Source organism: Phaseolus vulgaris, chromosome 2, assembly GCF_000499845.2.
Source record: "Phaseolus vulgaris cultivar G19833 chromosome 2, P. vulgaris v2.0, whole genome shotgun sequence".
Lineage (NCBI taxonomy): Eukaryota > Viridiplantae > Streptophyta > Magnoliopsida > Fabales > Fabaceae > Phaseolus > Phaseolus vulgaris.
Genome location: NC_023758.2, coordinates 17942720 through 17955876, shown reverse-complemented (window position 1 = coordinate 17955876; position 13157 = coordinate 17942720). Strand labels below are relative to the sequence as shown.

Here is a 13157-nt window from a genome sequence, read left to right as displayed (position 1 = left end):
CTCCCATCTGGTCACAATTCAATGTCTTTGCATAGCAGACCATAGCATTTCGGTTAACATTTACACCTGCAATTCTGGATTTATGGAAGTTAATCTTCAGGCCTGAGGCTAGCTCGACCCCCCTAAGGATTGCCTTAATAGACACCACATTACTATGAGACTCCTCACATAAGAATATGGTGTCATCTGCAAACTGCAGAGAACAGAGTTCAACCTTCTCTCTTCCAATCTTGACACCTGATAATAGGTTAGCCTTATTTGCTTGCCTTACTAACCCAGCTAAACCCTCTACCACCACTAAGAAGAGGAAGGGGGCGAGGGGATCACCCTGCCTCAAGCCTCTTGTTGGCTTGAATTCCTCTGTTGGACTACCATTCACAAGCACAGAGACTGATGCAGATTCCAGACATCCACGCATCCATTCGACCCATTTACTTTGGAATCTCAACTTCAAGAGCATATCATAGAGAAATTCCCACCTAACTGAATCATAGGCTTTTTCAAAATCTACCTCCAAGCACAACCCAAATCTCCCACTCCTCCTCAGATCCTCTACCACTTCATTTGCCATGAGAACGCTATCAAGTATCCCTCTGTCTTTTAAAAAAGCTGATTGACAGTCATCAATAACAGAGGGTAGCACTTTTTTAATTCTGCCCGCCAACACCTTTGATATGACTTTATATATGGCCCCCACTAGAGATATTGGTCTATATAGTTCTAGCTTAGAAGGATCCCTTACTTTTGGTACCAATGCTATAAATGAAGCATTACAACCCTTTGGTATAATACCTGTATCATGGAACATAGCCAAAGCTGTAACTAGCTCATCTTTGATATAGTCCCAGCTTCTTTTAATGAAGTTGAAGTTGAATCCATCCGGTCCAGGACTCTTAGATCCTTCACATTGCCACACCGCTTCCTTGATTTCCTCCTCTGTAAACGTTGCCATAAGAGACAGGTTTTCCTCCTAGTTTAGTCTTTTGAATTCGACTGCATCAAGCCGCACCCCCAGGTCCTTTGTTGCTTTAAATCTATTCTCAAACAACTTCTTTGCTTCTATTCGAACCGTGCAAGGTTCCTCACACCATTGGCCCCGAATCTCCACTCCCTTGAGTTCATTTCTAAGTCTTCTCCATTTAATGGATGAATGATAGAATTTGGTGCATGCGTCCCCGAATTTCAGCCAATTCATTCTAGCCTTTTAACTTATAAGTGAGTCAATTTTTCTATCAATCTCCCGCAGTCGACTCAACAATTCCACTCTTTCCACCCTTACACTTCCATGTTGGACAGCATTGAAGTCATGGCAGTCCAAGCTTTCAATTTCTTGTAGGATGACCCTCCTCCTGGTATGTAAGTTTCCATATACATCTCTATTCCATACCTTTAGATCTCCCTTTCGCCTTTTCAGTTTGTCCTTGAGCTTTGTTATTTCATTCCCCTGAACAACATATGACTGCCACATTTCCTTCACCATCCCAGTGAACCCCCTTTCCATATGCCATGCATCAATGGTTTTAAACGGTCTAGGCCCCCAGTCCTTGTCGACCGATTTAACCACAATGGTGTAATGGTCTGACACTTCCCTCCGCTGTATATACTGCTTGCTACTTGGCCATACCTATAGCCACTCCTCGGATACAAGAATTCTATCCAACCTACTTTTTTGCCGAGCCATTTACCTTAAACCATGTGTATTTTTTCCCTACTAAAGGCAGATCTAGTAACAAATTTGTCTCAATGAAATTGTTGAAACCGTAGGTCTCCCTAGAACACCCAACTCTACCATTTATACTCTTCCTCTCACTTCTGGTTCTAACTGCATTAAAATCCCCGCAAAAACACCATATCAGATCCTGTGATGCTGCTTTAATGTTAGACAACTCCTCCCAAAGCCTCTCCTTATCTGTGTATGCACAAGCAGCGTAAACATTTACAATTACGCATCTCAGATCAGAGCTTAAGAGTTTCCCGAAAAAAGCAATGAACCCTTTTCCCATGACATGACTCTCATAATCGAGCACAGACTTCTTCCACATAGTCAATAGACTACCTCCTCCATTTTCCCCTTCGTTGTGTATCCACTATTTATACATTTAATTATTTTTTATTGTTGTGTATAGTGGCTTGGATGGGCCTCAATCAGGCTCCCCCACCCCCCCCCCCCCTTCAAAATGATTTGTCCTCATATCCTGGTTGAAAAAGCCACCTTATGTGAAAAAGATGTCTTAATGTTTCGCCTGGTTCATGAATCCCCCTGAAAAAGACAACAAACATAAGGAGAATTGAAATGAATCGAAGTGGATGGATGTAGAAATTTAAAACAAACAAAATATTTTGTATGGTACCGATATGATGTGTGTTATTACTAAAGCTGGTAAATGGAACACCATAGGAAATGGAGAAAACAATGTAGAAAACTAGTCACAAAGCTAGTGCCTTTGGTAGTGAAAGTAATTTTAGGAAAACAACCCTATAAAAAAATGTATTTGAAAAATTCTGAGGGTTGTGTAATAAAAATCACAAGCTTCTATAGGGATAATGGGACTTAAAACACTTTTATCAAAATTTCCTAAAGAAGGCTTGACTTTTACTTGTTGAGTTACAACTAAATCCCCAACATTTTGAAGCAAAATATGTTTAGAAGAGTGAAAAAAAGGTATTTAGATTGTATTTCAACATTTGAATAAACAAAGGTATAAATTGATAACTATCCATAAGAGAAAATCGTTGAAAATTTGACAAGGATGAGGAGAATCATTTGCTCTATGGGAAGTATGAAGTTGATTAACATTTTTAAACAAAATATTGGAATCAAGGAAAGAGTCATTGGAAGGAATATGGAAAATACTAAAACTAGACTTCTCTCTTATAGGCTCAATATTAATGAACTCTTTAGAAGATATCTCTATTTCTTGCTTATTAATTTCTAGATTTGTAGGAGGTTCTATTGTTAATGTATCTATAATTAGAGGTACCTCCTGTTGGGTTTCTAGGGATGGAGATTCAGGTGTCCTTGGAAGAGATGCTAACTTTTCGTTACAATCTTTCTCTCCATCTATAAAAATATGACCTATTGTAATAAATTTGTCTCGATTTGGGAAAGGAGGCTTACAAACAATAGGTTCAACAAAAGATACCTTTGGAGAGGTCGTCTCTCTAAAATGTGGCTTGTATGAATGAACCTCTCTTTTGTAATCCTACATAGGGTAGGTTGAGCTAGAATAGTGATCCACATTACAGGAATGATAAAATACCTCTTTACTTGGAGAATATGGTTGCTTATAAAAGTAAGTGTGTATAGAATACCCTTCCTCATTTCTACTCCTAAGTCTTTGTGAAGTTTGTCCATATTTACTCTTAGACCTATGTGTTTCACTCTCTTGGGTTTGTTTATATTACAAAATGAGTTCTTTTATCTCGGAAAGATTTTGAGTTTGTTGGTCTAGGCGTGAGTGGATATTTATTGGAAATTGAGCATTGTTAGTTTTATGAACACTAGACTGATAAAATGTTCCACTCATGATTGATTGTAAATAAAATTTTCCAATTGTTTGAAAGAAATCAACCACAACAATTTTTAAAGTAAGATTTGTTTAAAAAAAAAAATATGGGTGAAGTTTACTAGAGGAAACAAAAGTGATAAAGTGTCAAGATCACTCTCAGGAAAGCGAGGTGAGTCACAAGGACTTCTAAAGTACTAAGGCTTTCCTAGCCAGAGCTTACCTTAAAGATATGTCACAAAAGTTTCTAAAAGAAAACTTCAAAACAATTTGGGAAAACATGAAAAAAAATTGGAGATATGGAAATGCTCTTAAAAACCAAAGAAAGGTTGATCTATTTGCAAGAAAAGAAAAACCCTAATGTATCATAGAGATGTAGAAATCAATAAAAGAAATACAAGAAGGTAATAGTAGACAACAAGAAAGAAAGTAGATGCTAGTCAAAACCTAGGGTGATTGATAGTTGTCGTTTTGCTATCAAATTAATATAATTCTAATGGAGACTTGTCTAACACAGAGAGATGATAGTATAATTTTGGTCAAATGACCCCAAATCGTCTCCCAACGAATCTAATAGTGAAATTAGTATATTGATGTTTAGAATCTATTTGCAATAATAAGAGTTAGTAATAACAATAATAATAAAAAGGGGATTGAGATAGTTATGCAGGAAATATAAAAGAGATTTGAAACAACAAATAAAAATCGGTTGATCCCCAATTTCTTCACAGGTTCTCTAAAGATTAATCTTTTATCAATCCTCCAACAGAGTTAAACCAGATTGAACATGCGACAATCTAATTGAACTTAAACTCACCAGTAAAACATGCGTCTACTGGTTTAATCAATACCCACTTTGTTTCATGCGTATACTCCTTGAGAATGCTTACCTCCTTTGATGTGATTCCAATAGCCACATAGAACAAGATTCTTGACACTTTGAGGAATCACCTTGAGCTGGAAAATAAAGAGGCACTTTCTTAGAAGTTGGATCATGGTTCTAAGTCAAGAACTCACCAAAACAAGTACCAATTCCCAAACTCATTTGGATGAACCAAATATTGTCAAATTGAATCAACAAAGGAATTATAAAAGAGAAGACCGAACAGAATTAAAACACAAACAAATGTACCGAACAGAATTTAGAAAACCAAAACAGAAAATAGGTGCTGGAAAATTAAAGGAACCGAAACAAAAACAACTCAAAACTCAAGGCAATAAGAACAAATTGAAGAAGAAGAAAGGAAGGAGAAAAGAATGCTCATGAAGATGGAGGAATGGTTGGATGATCACGCCACTAGAAGAATGGATGCTCCTAGATGAGTGTGGAAGCCGCCACTTGAGGAAACCATGGTCCTTCAAGATAAGACTAGAGAAGAAGCTCAAAGCTCTCCAAATGCTCACTCCAATTTTGAGTATAGTTTCTTTAGATAAAATTCAAATCTGAATTTTACAAAGGAAGCACCTCTATTTATAGCCTAAGGTGCTGAAAAATAGGTGGGAAATTTCAAATAAACTCATTTGAAATTCCCACCAAAAACAAGTCACATGGGAGGTGTGACCTTTTTCTACTATGACACCTCCCAAAAACTACACCTACACCTATCTACTAATACACCCCCCTAAAGGTCCTATTTAAAACCTAAAAGATGCTATAACAAAAGAGGTTTCTAAGGTTTCCCTCTAAGCACCTTCAACTAAAGACACTACAAAAAGAGAAAATAAATGTCCTCTTGCTCCCAAGGCTTTGAACATGCTTCTTGTAATCCTTTGAGGTGGACTTTGACCTCCATGGGCATCCTCCATTTGTGCCTCCACCTCTTCTTGAGCTTGATGAGTGGCCTCCATGTTCTCTTGGGCTTGATCTCCATCATACTCCCCGAGTTGGAGAGAATTCGACCACGAATTCTGGAGACCTACAGAAAAAGGAGTTAGATCGCTGACATTAAAAGTATGACTACCTAAGAATGTATCAGGCATATCTAACTCATAAGCATTGTCATTAATCCTCTTGAGGACTTGGAAAGGTCCATCCCCTCGAGGCATTAGTTTGGACTTCCTTTGAGTAGGAAAACGATCCTTCCTCAAGTGAAGCCAAACCCAATCGCCCTCATCAAACAACAATGCTTTTCTCCTCTTATTGGCAAGTTCAGCATACTTGCCAACCTTCTTCTCAATTCTCTTCTTGATGTCTTTATGCAAAGTTTTCACAAAAGAAGCCTTTTCATCCCCATCTTTGCACAAGACATCGTCAAGAAGGGGAATAGGAAGAAGATCAAGAGGTGTTAGGGGATTAAACCCATAGACCACCTCAAAAGGAGAATGGGAGGTGGTAGAATTTACTACTCGGTTATATGCAAACTCAACATGGGGTAGTAAATTCTCCTACACTCTAGGATTCCCCGAAATAAAGCATCTCAATAGTTGTCCCAAAGTTCTATTTACCACCTCGGTTTGACCATCGGTTTGTGGGTGGCAAGTGGTAGAAAATAAAAGCTTAGTTCCAAGCTTGCCCCACAAGGTCTTCCAAAAGTGACTCAAGAACTTAGGATCTCTATCGGACACTATAGACCTAGGAATCCCATGCAAGCGAACCACTTCTTGGAAGAAGAGGTTTGCAATGTGGCATGCATCATCCACTTTGTGGCAAGGAATAAAGTGAGCCATTTTTGAAAAACGATCCACTACCACAAAAATGGAGTCCTTTCCCTTTGATGTCTTGGGTAAGCCTAAGATGAAATCCATAGATATATCTACCCAAGGCATTGAAGGGATAGGAAGAGGAGTATAAAGACCATGGGGATGCATTTTAGATTTAGCTTTGCGGCAAGCTATGCATTTATCACACAAACTATGAACATGTTTATGCATATGAGGCCAAAAGAAATGTTCATGCAACACATCCAAAGTTTTAGCAACCCCAAAATGTCCCATTAAGCCCCCCTCATGAGCTTCTCTAACAAGAGATAATCTAATAGAGCATTGGGGAACACAAAGACGTTTTCCTTTAAAAAGAAAGCCATCTTGAATAAAAAAATCTTTGTGTCCTCCCTTAAGACACTCTTGATAGAGGAGAGAAAAATCAAGGTCATCATGATAAAGTTCCTTAATGTGATCAAAACCAAGATATTGAGAGGTTAAAAGATATAGCAAGGTGTATCTTCTAGAAAGAGCATCCGCCACAATATTTATTTTGCCTTGCTTGTGTTTGATCACATAAGGAAATTGCTCAATGAATTCCACCCACTTAGCATGCCTCTTGTTAAGTTTGTTTTGGCTTTTCAAATATTTAAGAGATTCATGATCACTATGTATCACAAACTCTTTGGGAAAAAGATAGTGTTGCCAAGTAAACAAAGCCCTAACAAGTGCATATAATTCCTTATCATAGGTGGAATAGTTGAGATGACTTCCCTTCAATTTCTCACTAAAATAGGCTATGGGGTGGCCCTCTTGAAGGAGAACAGCCCCAATACCTATGCTTGAAGCATCACACTCAATCTCAAATGTCTTAGTGAAATTAGGAAGGGCCAAGATGGGAGCATTAGTCAATTTTTCTTTCAAAGTATCAAAAGCATTTTGTTGTGCTTCTCCCCAATGAAAGACCACATCCTTTTTCACTATGTCATTGAGTGGTGCGGCAATGGTACCAAAGTTTGGGACAAATCTTCTATAGAAAGAAGCAAGCCCATGAAAACTTCGGACCTCATTCAAAGATTTCGGTGTAGGCCACTTTTGAATGGCCACCACCTTGGTTTTGTCCACATGGACCCCTTTACAACTCACAACAAACCCTAGGAATTCTATATGATCAAGAGCAAACATACATTTAGCAAGGTTAGCATACAAATGTTCCTTCCTAAGGGTTTCCAAAACTTGCCTAACATGCAACCTATGGTCATTCAAAGATAAGCTATAAATGAGAATGTCATCAAAGTAAACCACAACAAACTTACCAATGAAAGGTCTAAGAACATGATGCATGAGGCGCATGAAGGTACTTGGTGCATTAGTTAAACCAAAAGGCATAACTAACCACTCATATAAACCAAAGTTGGTCTTAAAAGCCGTCTTCCATTCATCACCCGGTTTGATACGGATTTGATTGTAGCCGCTTTTAAGATCAATCTTTGAAAAGATTTTTGAACCATGTAATTCATCCAACAAATCATCTAATCTAGGTATGGGATGCCTATACTTAATGGTTATGTTATTTATGGCCCTACAATCCGAACACATTCGCCATGTGCCATCCTTTTTTGGCACTAAGATGATAGGCATAGCACAAGGACTCATGCTATCTTGCACCCACCCTTTTTCAATCAAAGCCTCAACTTGTTGGCGAATTTCCTTGGTTTCACTTGGATTGGTCCTATATGCGGGACGATTTGGTAAAGAAGAGCCCGGTATCAAATCAATTTGGTGCTCAATCCCTCTCAAAGGTGGAAGGCCATTTGGAGGATCTTGAAACACATCTTTGAACTCTTCTACCAAATTTTCCAAGCAATGAGGACTATCAACAAGTGTTTCTATGCTAAGAGTTCTAGGGATGGCTAAAAAAAGAGGATGATGAGCCACTATTTCCCTTTCAATGTCACGCCTAGACACAAGGAGTGTAGGCTTAGAACTCTTATCTTTTTTATCTTTTTTATCTTTTTCACTCTCCCTCTTTTTCTTCATGATAACTTGGTCCTCATGGACTTCTCTTGGAGAGAGAGATTTTAAAGTAACCTTGTGACCATGGAATTCAAAAGATAATTTGTTGGTAAAGCCATCATGTAAAACTTTTCTATCAAATTGCCAAGGCCTTCCCAAAAGAACATGAGTGGCTTCCATGGGCACAACATCACATAATACCTCATCTTTGTATTTTCCAATGGAGAAATGGATGAGGACTTGTTTATTAACAATTATTTCTCCTACTTCACTAAGCCATTGTAATTTGTAGGGCTTTGTATGAGAGATAGTAGGCAATCCAAGCTTATCTACTACTCTTGTACTAGCCACATTTGCACAACTACCCCCATCCACTATCAAGGAACAAATGTTGTTTTGAATAAGACATCTTGTATGGAAAATATTTTCCCTTTGACTTTCATCAAAAGGTTGTGAAACTTGTCCAAGAAGTCTTCTCACAACTAACAAGTCCCCTTCAAGTGGACATTCACTCTCTTCCTCACTAGATGCATGAGAATGCAATGAATGCTTTGAAGAATCCGAATCATGCTCACTAACTACAATGCCCTCATGCATGTACATACTTCGTTTTGAAGGACAATTTGCAGCAATATGACCATAACCCATACATTTAAAGCATTTAGTGTTAGATGTTCTAGTGGGAGACTTAGGTCTAGATGTTGATGGCTTAGATTCCTTGGGTTTGAAAGAAGAATCTTTGGAAGGATGTTTTGAAAAAGAAGTTTTGTTTCTCCAAGACTTGGAGTAGTATCCATTATTGGAAGCATTTTTAAAAGAGTTTTTCTTAGCAAGTTGGGCTTCCACCTTCATTGCAAGATGAACTAAAGAGCCCAATGATGAATACTCTTGTAACTCAACAATGTCTTGGATATCCTTCCTAAGACCACTCACAAACCTAGCAACCATGGCTTCTTCACTTTCTTCTAATTCAATTTTAAGCACAAGCGTCTCAAGCTCCTTATAATATTCATCCACATTTAGCGTGCCTTGTTGAAACCGTTGGAGTCTCAACATGAGGTCTTTCCTAAAATGTGGGGGCACAAACCTAGCGCGCATATGATCCTTTAAAGAGTTCCAAGAGTCCACGGGAGGACCCTTGTGATAGATAATGTCCTTTACAATCCCATGCCACCATTTCATGGCATAATCACTAAACTCTAGGGTGGCTAGCTTGAGCTTATGCTCATCTTGGATCTCATGGATCTCAAAAATTTGTTCACACTTAGCCTCCCAATCTAAATACACATTTGGATCACTAGAACCATTAAAACAAGGTAGTTTGACCGAAGGAAGCTTGGACTTTGCATCATGGTAGAAGCCATTGCCGTAGTGAATTCTTTCCCCTTGGTGATGATGTCTTTGTCCATGGACTTGGGGTGGAGGTCTCCTTCTCCTATGCTCATCTTCACGGCCAACATCATTTGAAGAAGCTCTTGAAGATGGTCTATGAGAATGATGTCCATCATGGATAGAAGGAGATGGTCTAGTTTGTTTGACCTCCATCTTTTGCAATTTCTCTTCCAACCTTCTAATTGTTCTTTGAGCTTCATGTAATTCACCAAGAATTGAAGCTTTGGAAGGAGAATTCTGCTTGGAGGATGCATCACTTGAAGATCCAGCCATTTGTAATTAAAAAACAGCAAACACACAAAACAGCAAACAAGTTAAAAATTAGCAAAAACAGTGAGCTTTCCAATTGAAACTGCCGAAGTGAATTTAAGGCTGAAAAGATATCACTCTCAAAGAAATAATGTTCTTGCACCAATCTGATCTTGAGGCCTTGGAATCCTCAAATGAAATATGTCAAAGCAAGCACACCAATCTTAAGAGCAAACCACCACAAAACCAATGAAACAATAAAGACAAACAAGAAAAGGTATAAGCAAGGAAAGGTAATTGCAAAAGGAAAACTATGTGTAAGACAAACTCAAAGAGTAAGAATGAAAGACAATCAAGAAAATAAAGAACTCAATGAGAAAAGTAGGCACACAAAAGAATACCTAAGGAAAAGCACTAGAGTAGATGAAGAAAACAAAAAAAATTTAGCTACTGGAAATTTTTTTTTAATGCAAACTGTGTTTGATATTCACTGATTTAACTGGAACGTTGTAGAGCGAACTGGATTATGAAATTTATACCACAGAAACTTCAAGATGTTAACTCAAAAATGGCACTGGAATCAATTAAAAACAGTAAGCCAATTGAGAGAAATAAATTTTTTAAAATCACTGCCAGATTACCGTATTTTTTTCGGCAGGAATGTACACTTTTTTTATTTTATTTATCATTTTTTGTGTACTTCATATTTTTGAATGATTCTTTTTTCTATTCTTTTCTAACACTTTCAATATCTCAAATCCAGAATTTCAGAATTTTACAGTACGTAAATCAATTGCAATAAGGAAAAACAGTAAGCACTTTTTTTCAGAAACAGAGGAATCCTAATAGGAATAAAAAAACAGGATGATGAACTAGCAAAGACATAATAGAAAATGATGTATTGGAACTTGTATAGGTCTAGAATACAAGTATGAACTCAATGCTAAAAAGAAAATGCTCAAAGGATCAACATCAATTCAGAAAAAATATATGACACCAAAGCAAGAAACAATCAAAACAATAAAAGTACTACTAGAAGTAATGACATATATGGAATAACATGACTAAGACAAAACTTAACAAGATTCAAAAATTAAAAGACACAACACAAATTGTAACAAGTGGAAGGAAGCTTAAAGTAAACTCTAGGAAGGATAATGCCATTCCAAAAGAGCAACCATACTCATAAGAATTATGAGTGCCATAAACCTTTCCACAAACACTTGGAGCAAAAGAAAAACAGCAAGAATACTCAATTAAAATTCTAAAACAGAAACTTAAATTGCAAGAAAAATTAAAGAGCTCTTGAAATAAAGTGCACACAACTCAACAATTAAACAAGAATGAACCTAAGACTCATGATACCACATGATGTGATTCCAATAGCCACATAGAACAAGATTCTTGACACTTTGAGGAATCACCTTGAGCTGGAAAATAAAGAGGCACTTTCTTAGAAGTTGGATCATGGTTCTAAGTCAAGAACTCACCAAAACAAGTACCAATTCCCAAACTCATTTGGATGAACCAAATATTGTCAAATTGAATCAACAAAGGAATTATAAAAGAGAAGACCGAACAGAATTAAAACACAAACAAATGTACCGAACAGAATTTAGAAAACCAAAACAGAAAATAGGTGCTGGAAAATTAAAGGAACCGAAACAAAAACAACTCAAAACTCAAGGCAATAAGAACAAATTGAAGAAGAAGAAAGGAAGGAGAAAAGAATGCTCATGAAGATGGAGGAATGGTTGGATGATCACGCCACTAGAAGAATGGATGCTCCTAGATGAGTGTGGAAGCCGCCACTTGAGGAAACCATGGTCCTTCAAGATAAGACTAGAGAAGAAGCTCAAAGCTCTCCAAATGCTCACTCCAATTTTGAGTATAGTTTCTTTAGATAAAATTCAAATCTGAATTTTACAAAGGAAGCACCTCTATTTATAGCCTAAGGTGCTGAAAAATAGGTGGGAAATTTCAAATAAACTCATTTGAAATTCCCACCAAAAACAAGTCACATGGGAGGTGTGACCTTTTTCTACTATGACACCTCCCAAAAACTACACCTACACCTATCTACTAATACACCCCCCTAAAGGTCCTATTTAAAACCTAAAAGATGCTATAACAAAAGAGGTTTCTAAGGTTTCCCTCTAAGCACCTTCAACTAAAGACACTACAAAAAGAGAAAATAAATGTCCTCTTGCTCCCAAGGCTTTGAACATGCTTCTTGTAATCCTTTGAGGTGGACTTTGACCTCCATGGGCATCCTCCATTTGTGCCTCCACCTCTTCTTGAGCTTGATGAGTGGCCTCCATGTTCTCTTGGGCTTGATCTCCATCATCCTTTTTCTTGAATCATGCGTCCAAGAAATTAATTAGAACAATGCGAACTAACTAAGAAACCAAAGTTTAAGATAAGGAAGACTCTCAATCATGCGTTCAAGTACAAACTCTCACAAAAACTAGTTTTCCAGGAGATTAGACTATTAAAACAATTGCTATAGAGAATTAAAAATCAAAACTTTTATTGAACAAAACCTCATATGGGGAATTACAAAAGAATCAACCAAAAAGGTTTAGCCTTCCATGTGGAGGCAACACAAAATAATTACAAAGAAGAAAATAAACTAAGAAAACCCTATGAAGCTCCTCATTTCTCCTTCATGCCTGTGTCCTTTTATAGGCTTTTCCGCTCCAAAAATCTTGGGAAAATATTGTAGTTTATATTTTGTTAACAGTTTCCAAATTTCCAACTTTCCAAAATTCTTGTATTTTGCAGAAGATTTACTTCCAATTTTGTTTCTAGGATATTGTAGATTTTATTTTCTCTTTCTTCTCCTCAAAATTTGTTTCCTGTTTTGGTTCAAAAAGCAACTTGGACTTTTGCATATTTGGCCCATTCACAAAGGTAGATGCTCCCTCCGGATAATTTACTCTAAAAACACAAAGTTAACAATAATAATAGTTAAGGCCCAAATAAACCCAATTATATGAATCTAAATTAAAACAATGGATTTATTTATTATTACAGTCCAATAATCCATGATTAAAGCTATTGAGTGTGAATTAATATATGCTCATCAGTGATTGAGTAGAGAACAATGAGGATGGTGGTATTATTGTGAGTAGCCAAGCAAATATTCCAATAACCATTGAATCTTATAAAGAAACCATTTTGTGTGACATATATCCAATGGATGTTAGACATATTTTACTTGGTTGTCCATGGAAATCTTATCATGAAGTTATTCATGAAGGTCAATCCAATAAAATATTTTTTGACATTTAGGAAAAAAGATCATTCTTTGTCCTTGAACACCTGCACAAATTAGAAAGGACCAATTTTTTT

At 37.0% G+C, this 13157-nt stretch overlaps 1 protein-coding gene across 1 annotated transcript; it reads right to left on the bottom strand.

Moving 5' to 3' along the window:
• Positions 1–1204: 1204 nt before the first annotated feature.
• Positions 1205–2042, bottom strand: LOC137809126 (uncharacterized). Its single transcript, XM_068610265.1, has 2 exons — positions 1686–2042; positions 1205–1624 (listed from the first exon to the last, which is right to left on the bottom strand). Exons 1-2 carry the CDS (start codon positions 2040–2042, stop codon positions 1205–1207), a joined length of 777 nt encoding a protein of 258 aa, XP_068466366.1.
• Between the last annotated feature and the right edge of the window lie 11115 nt (positions 2043–13157).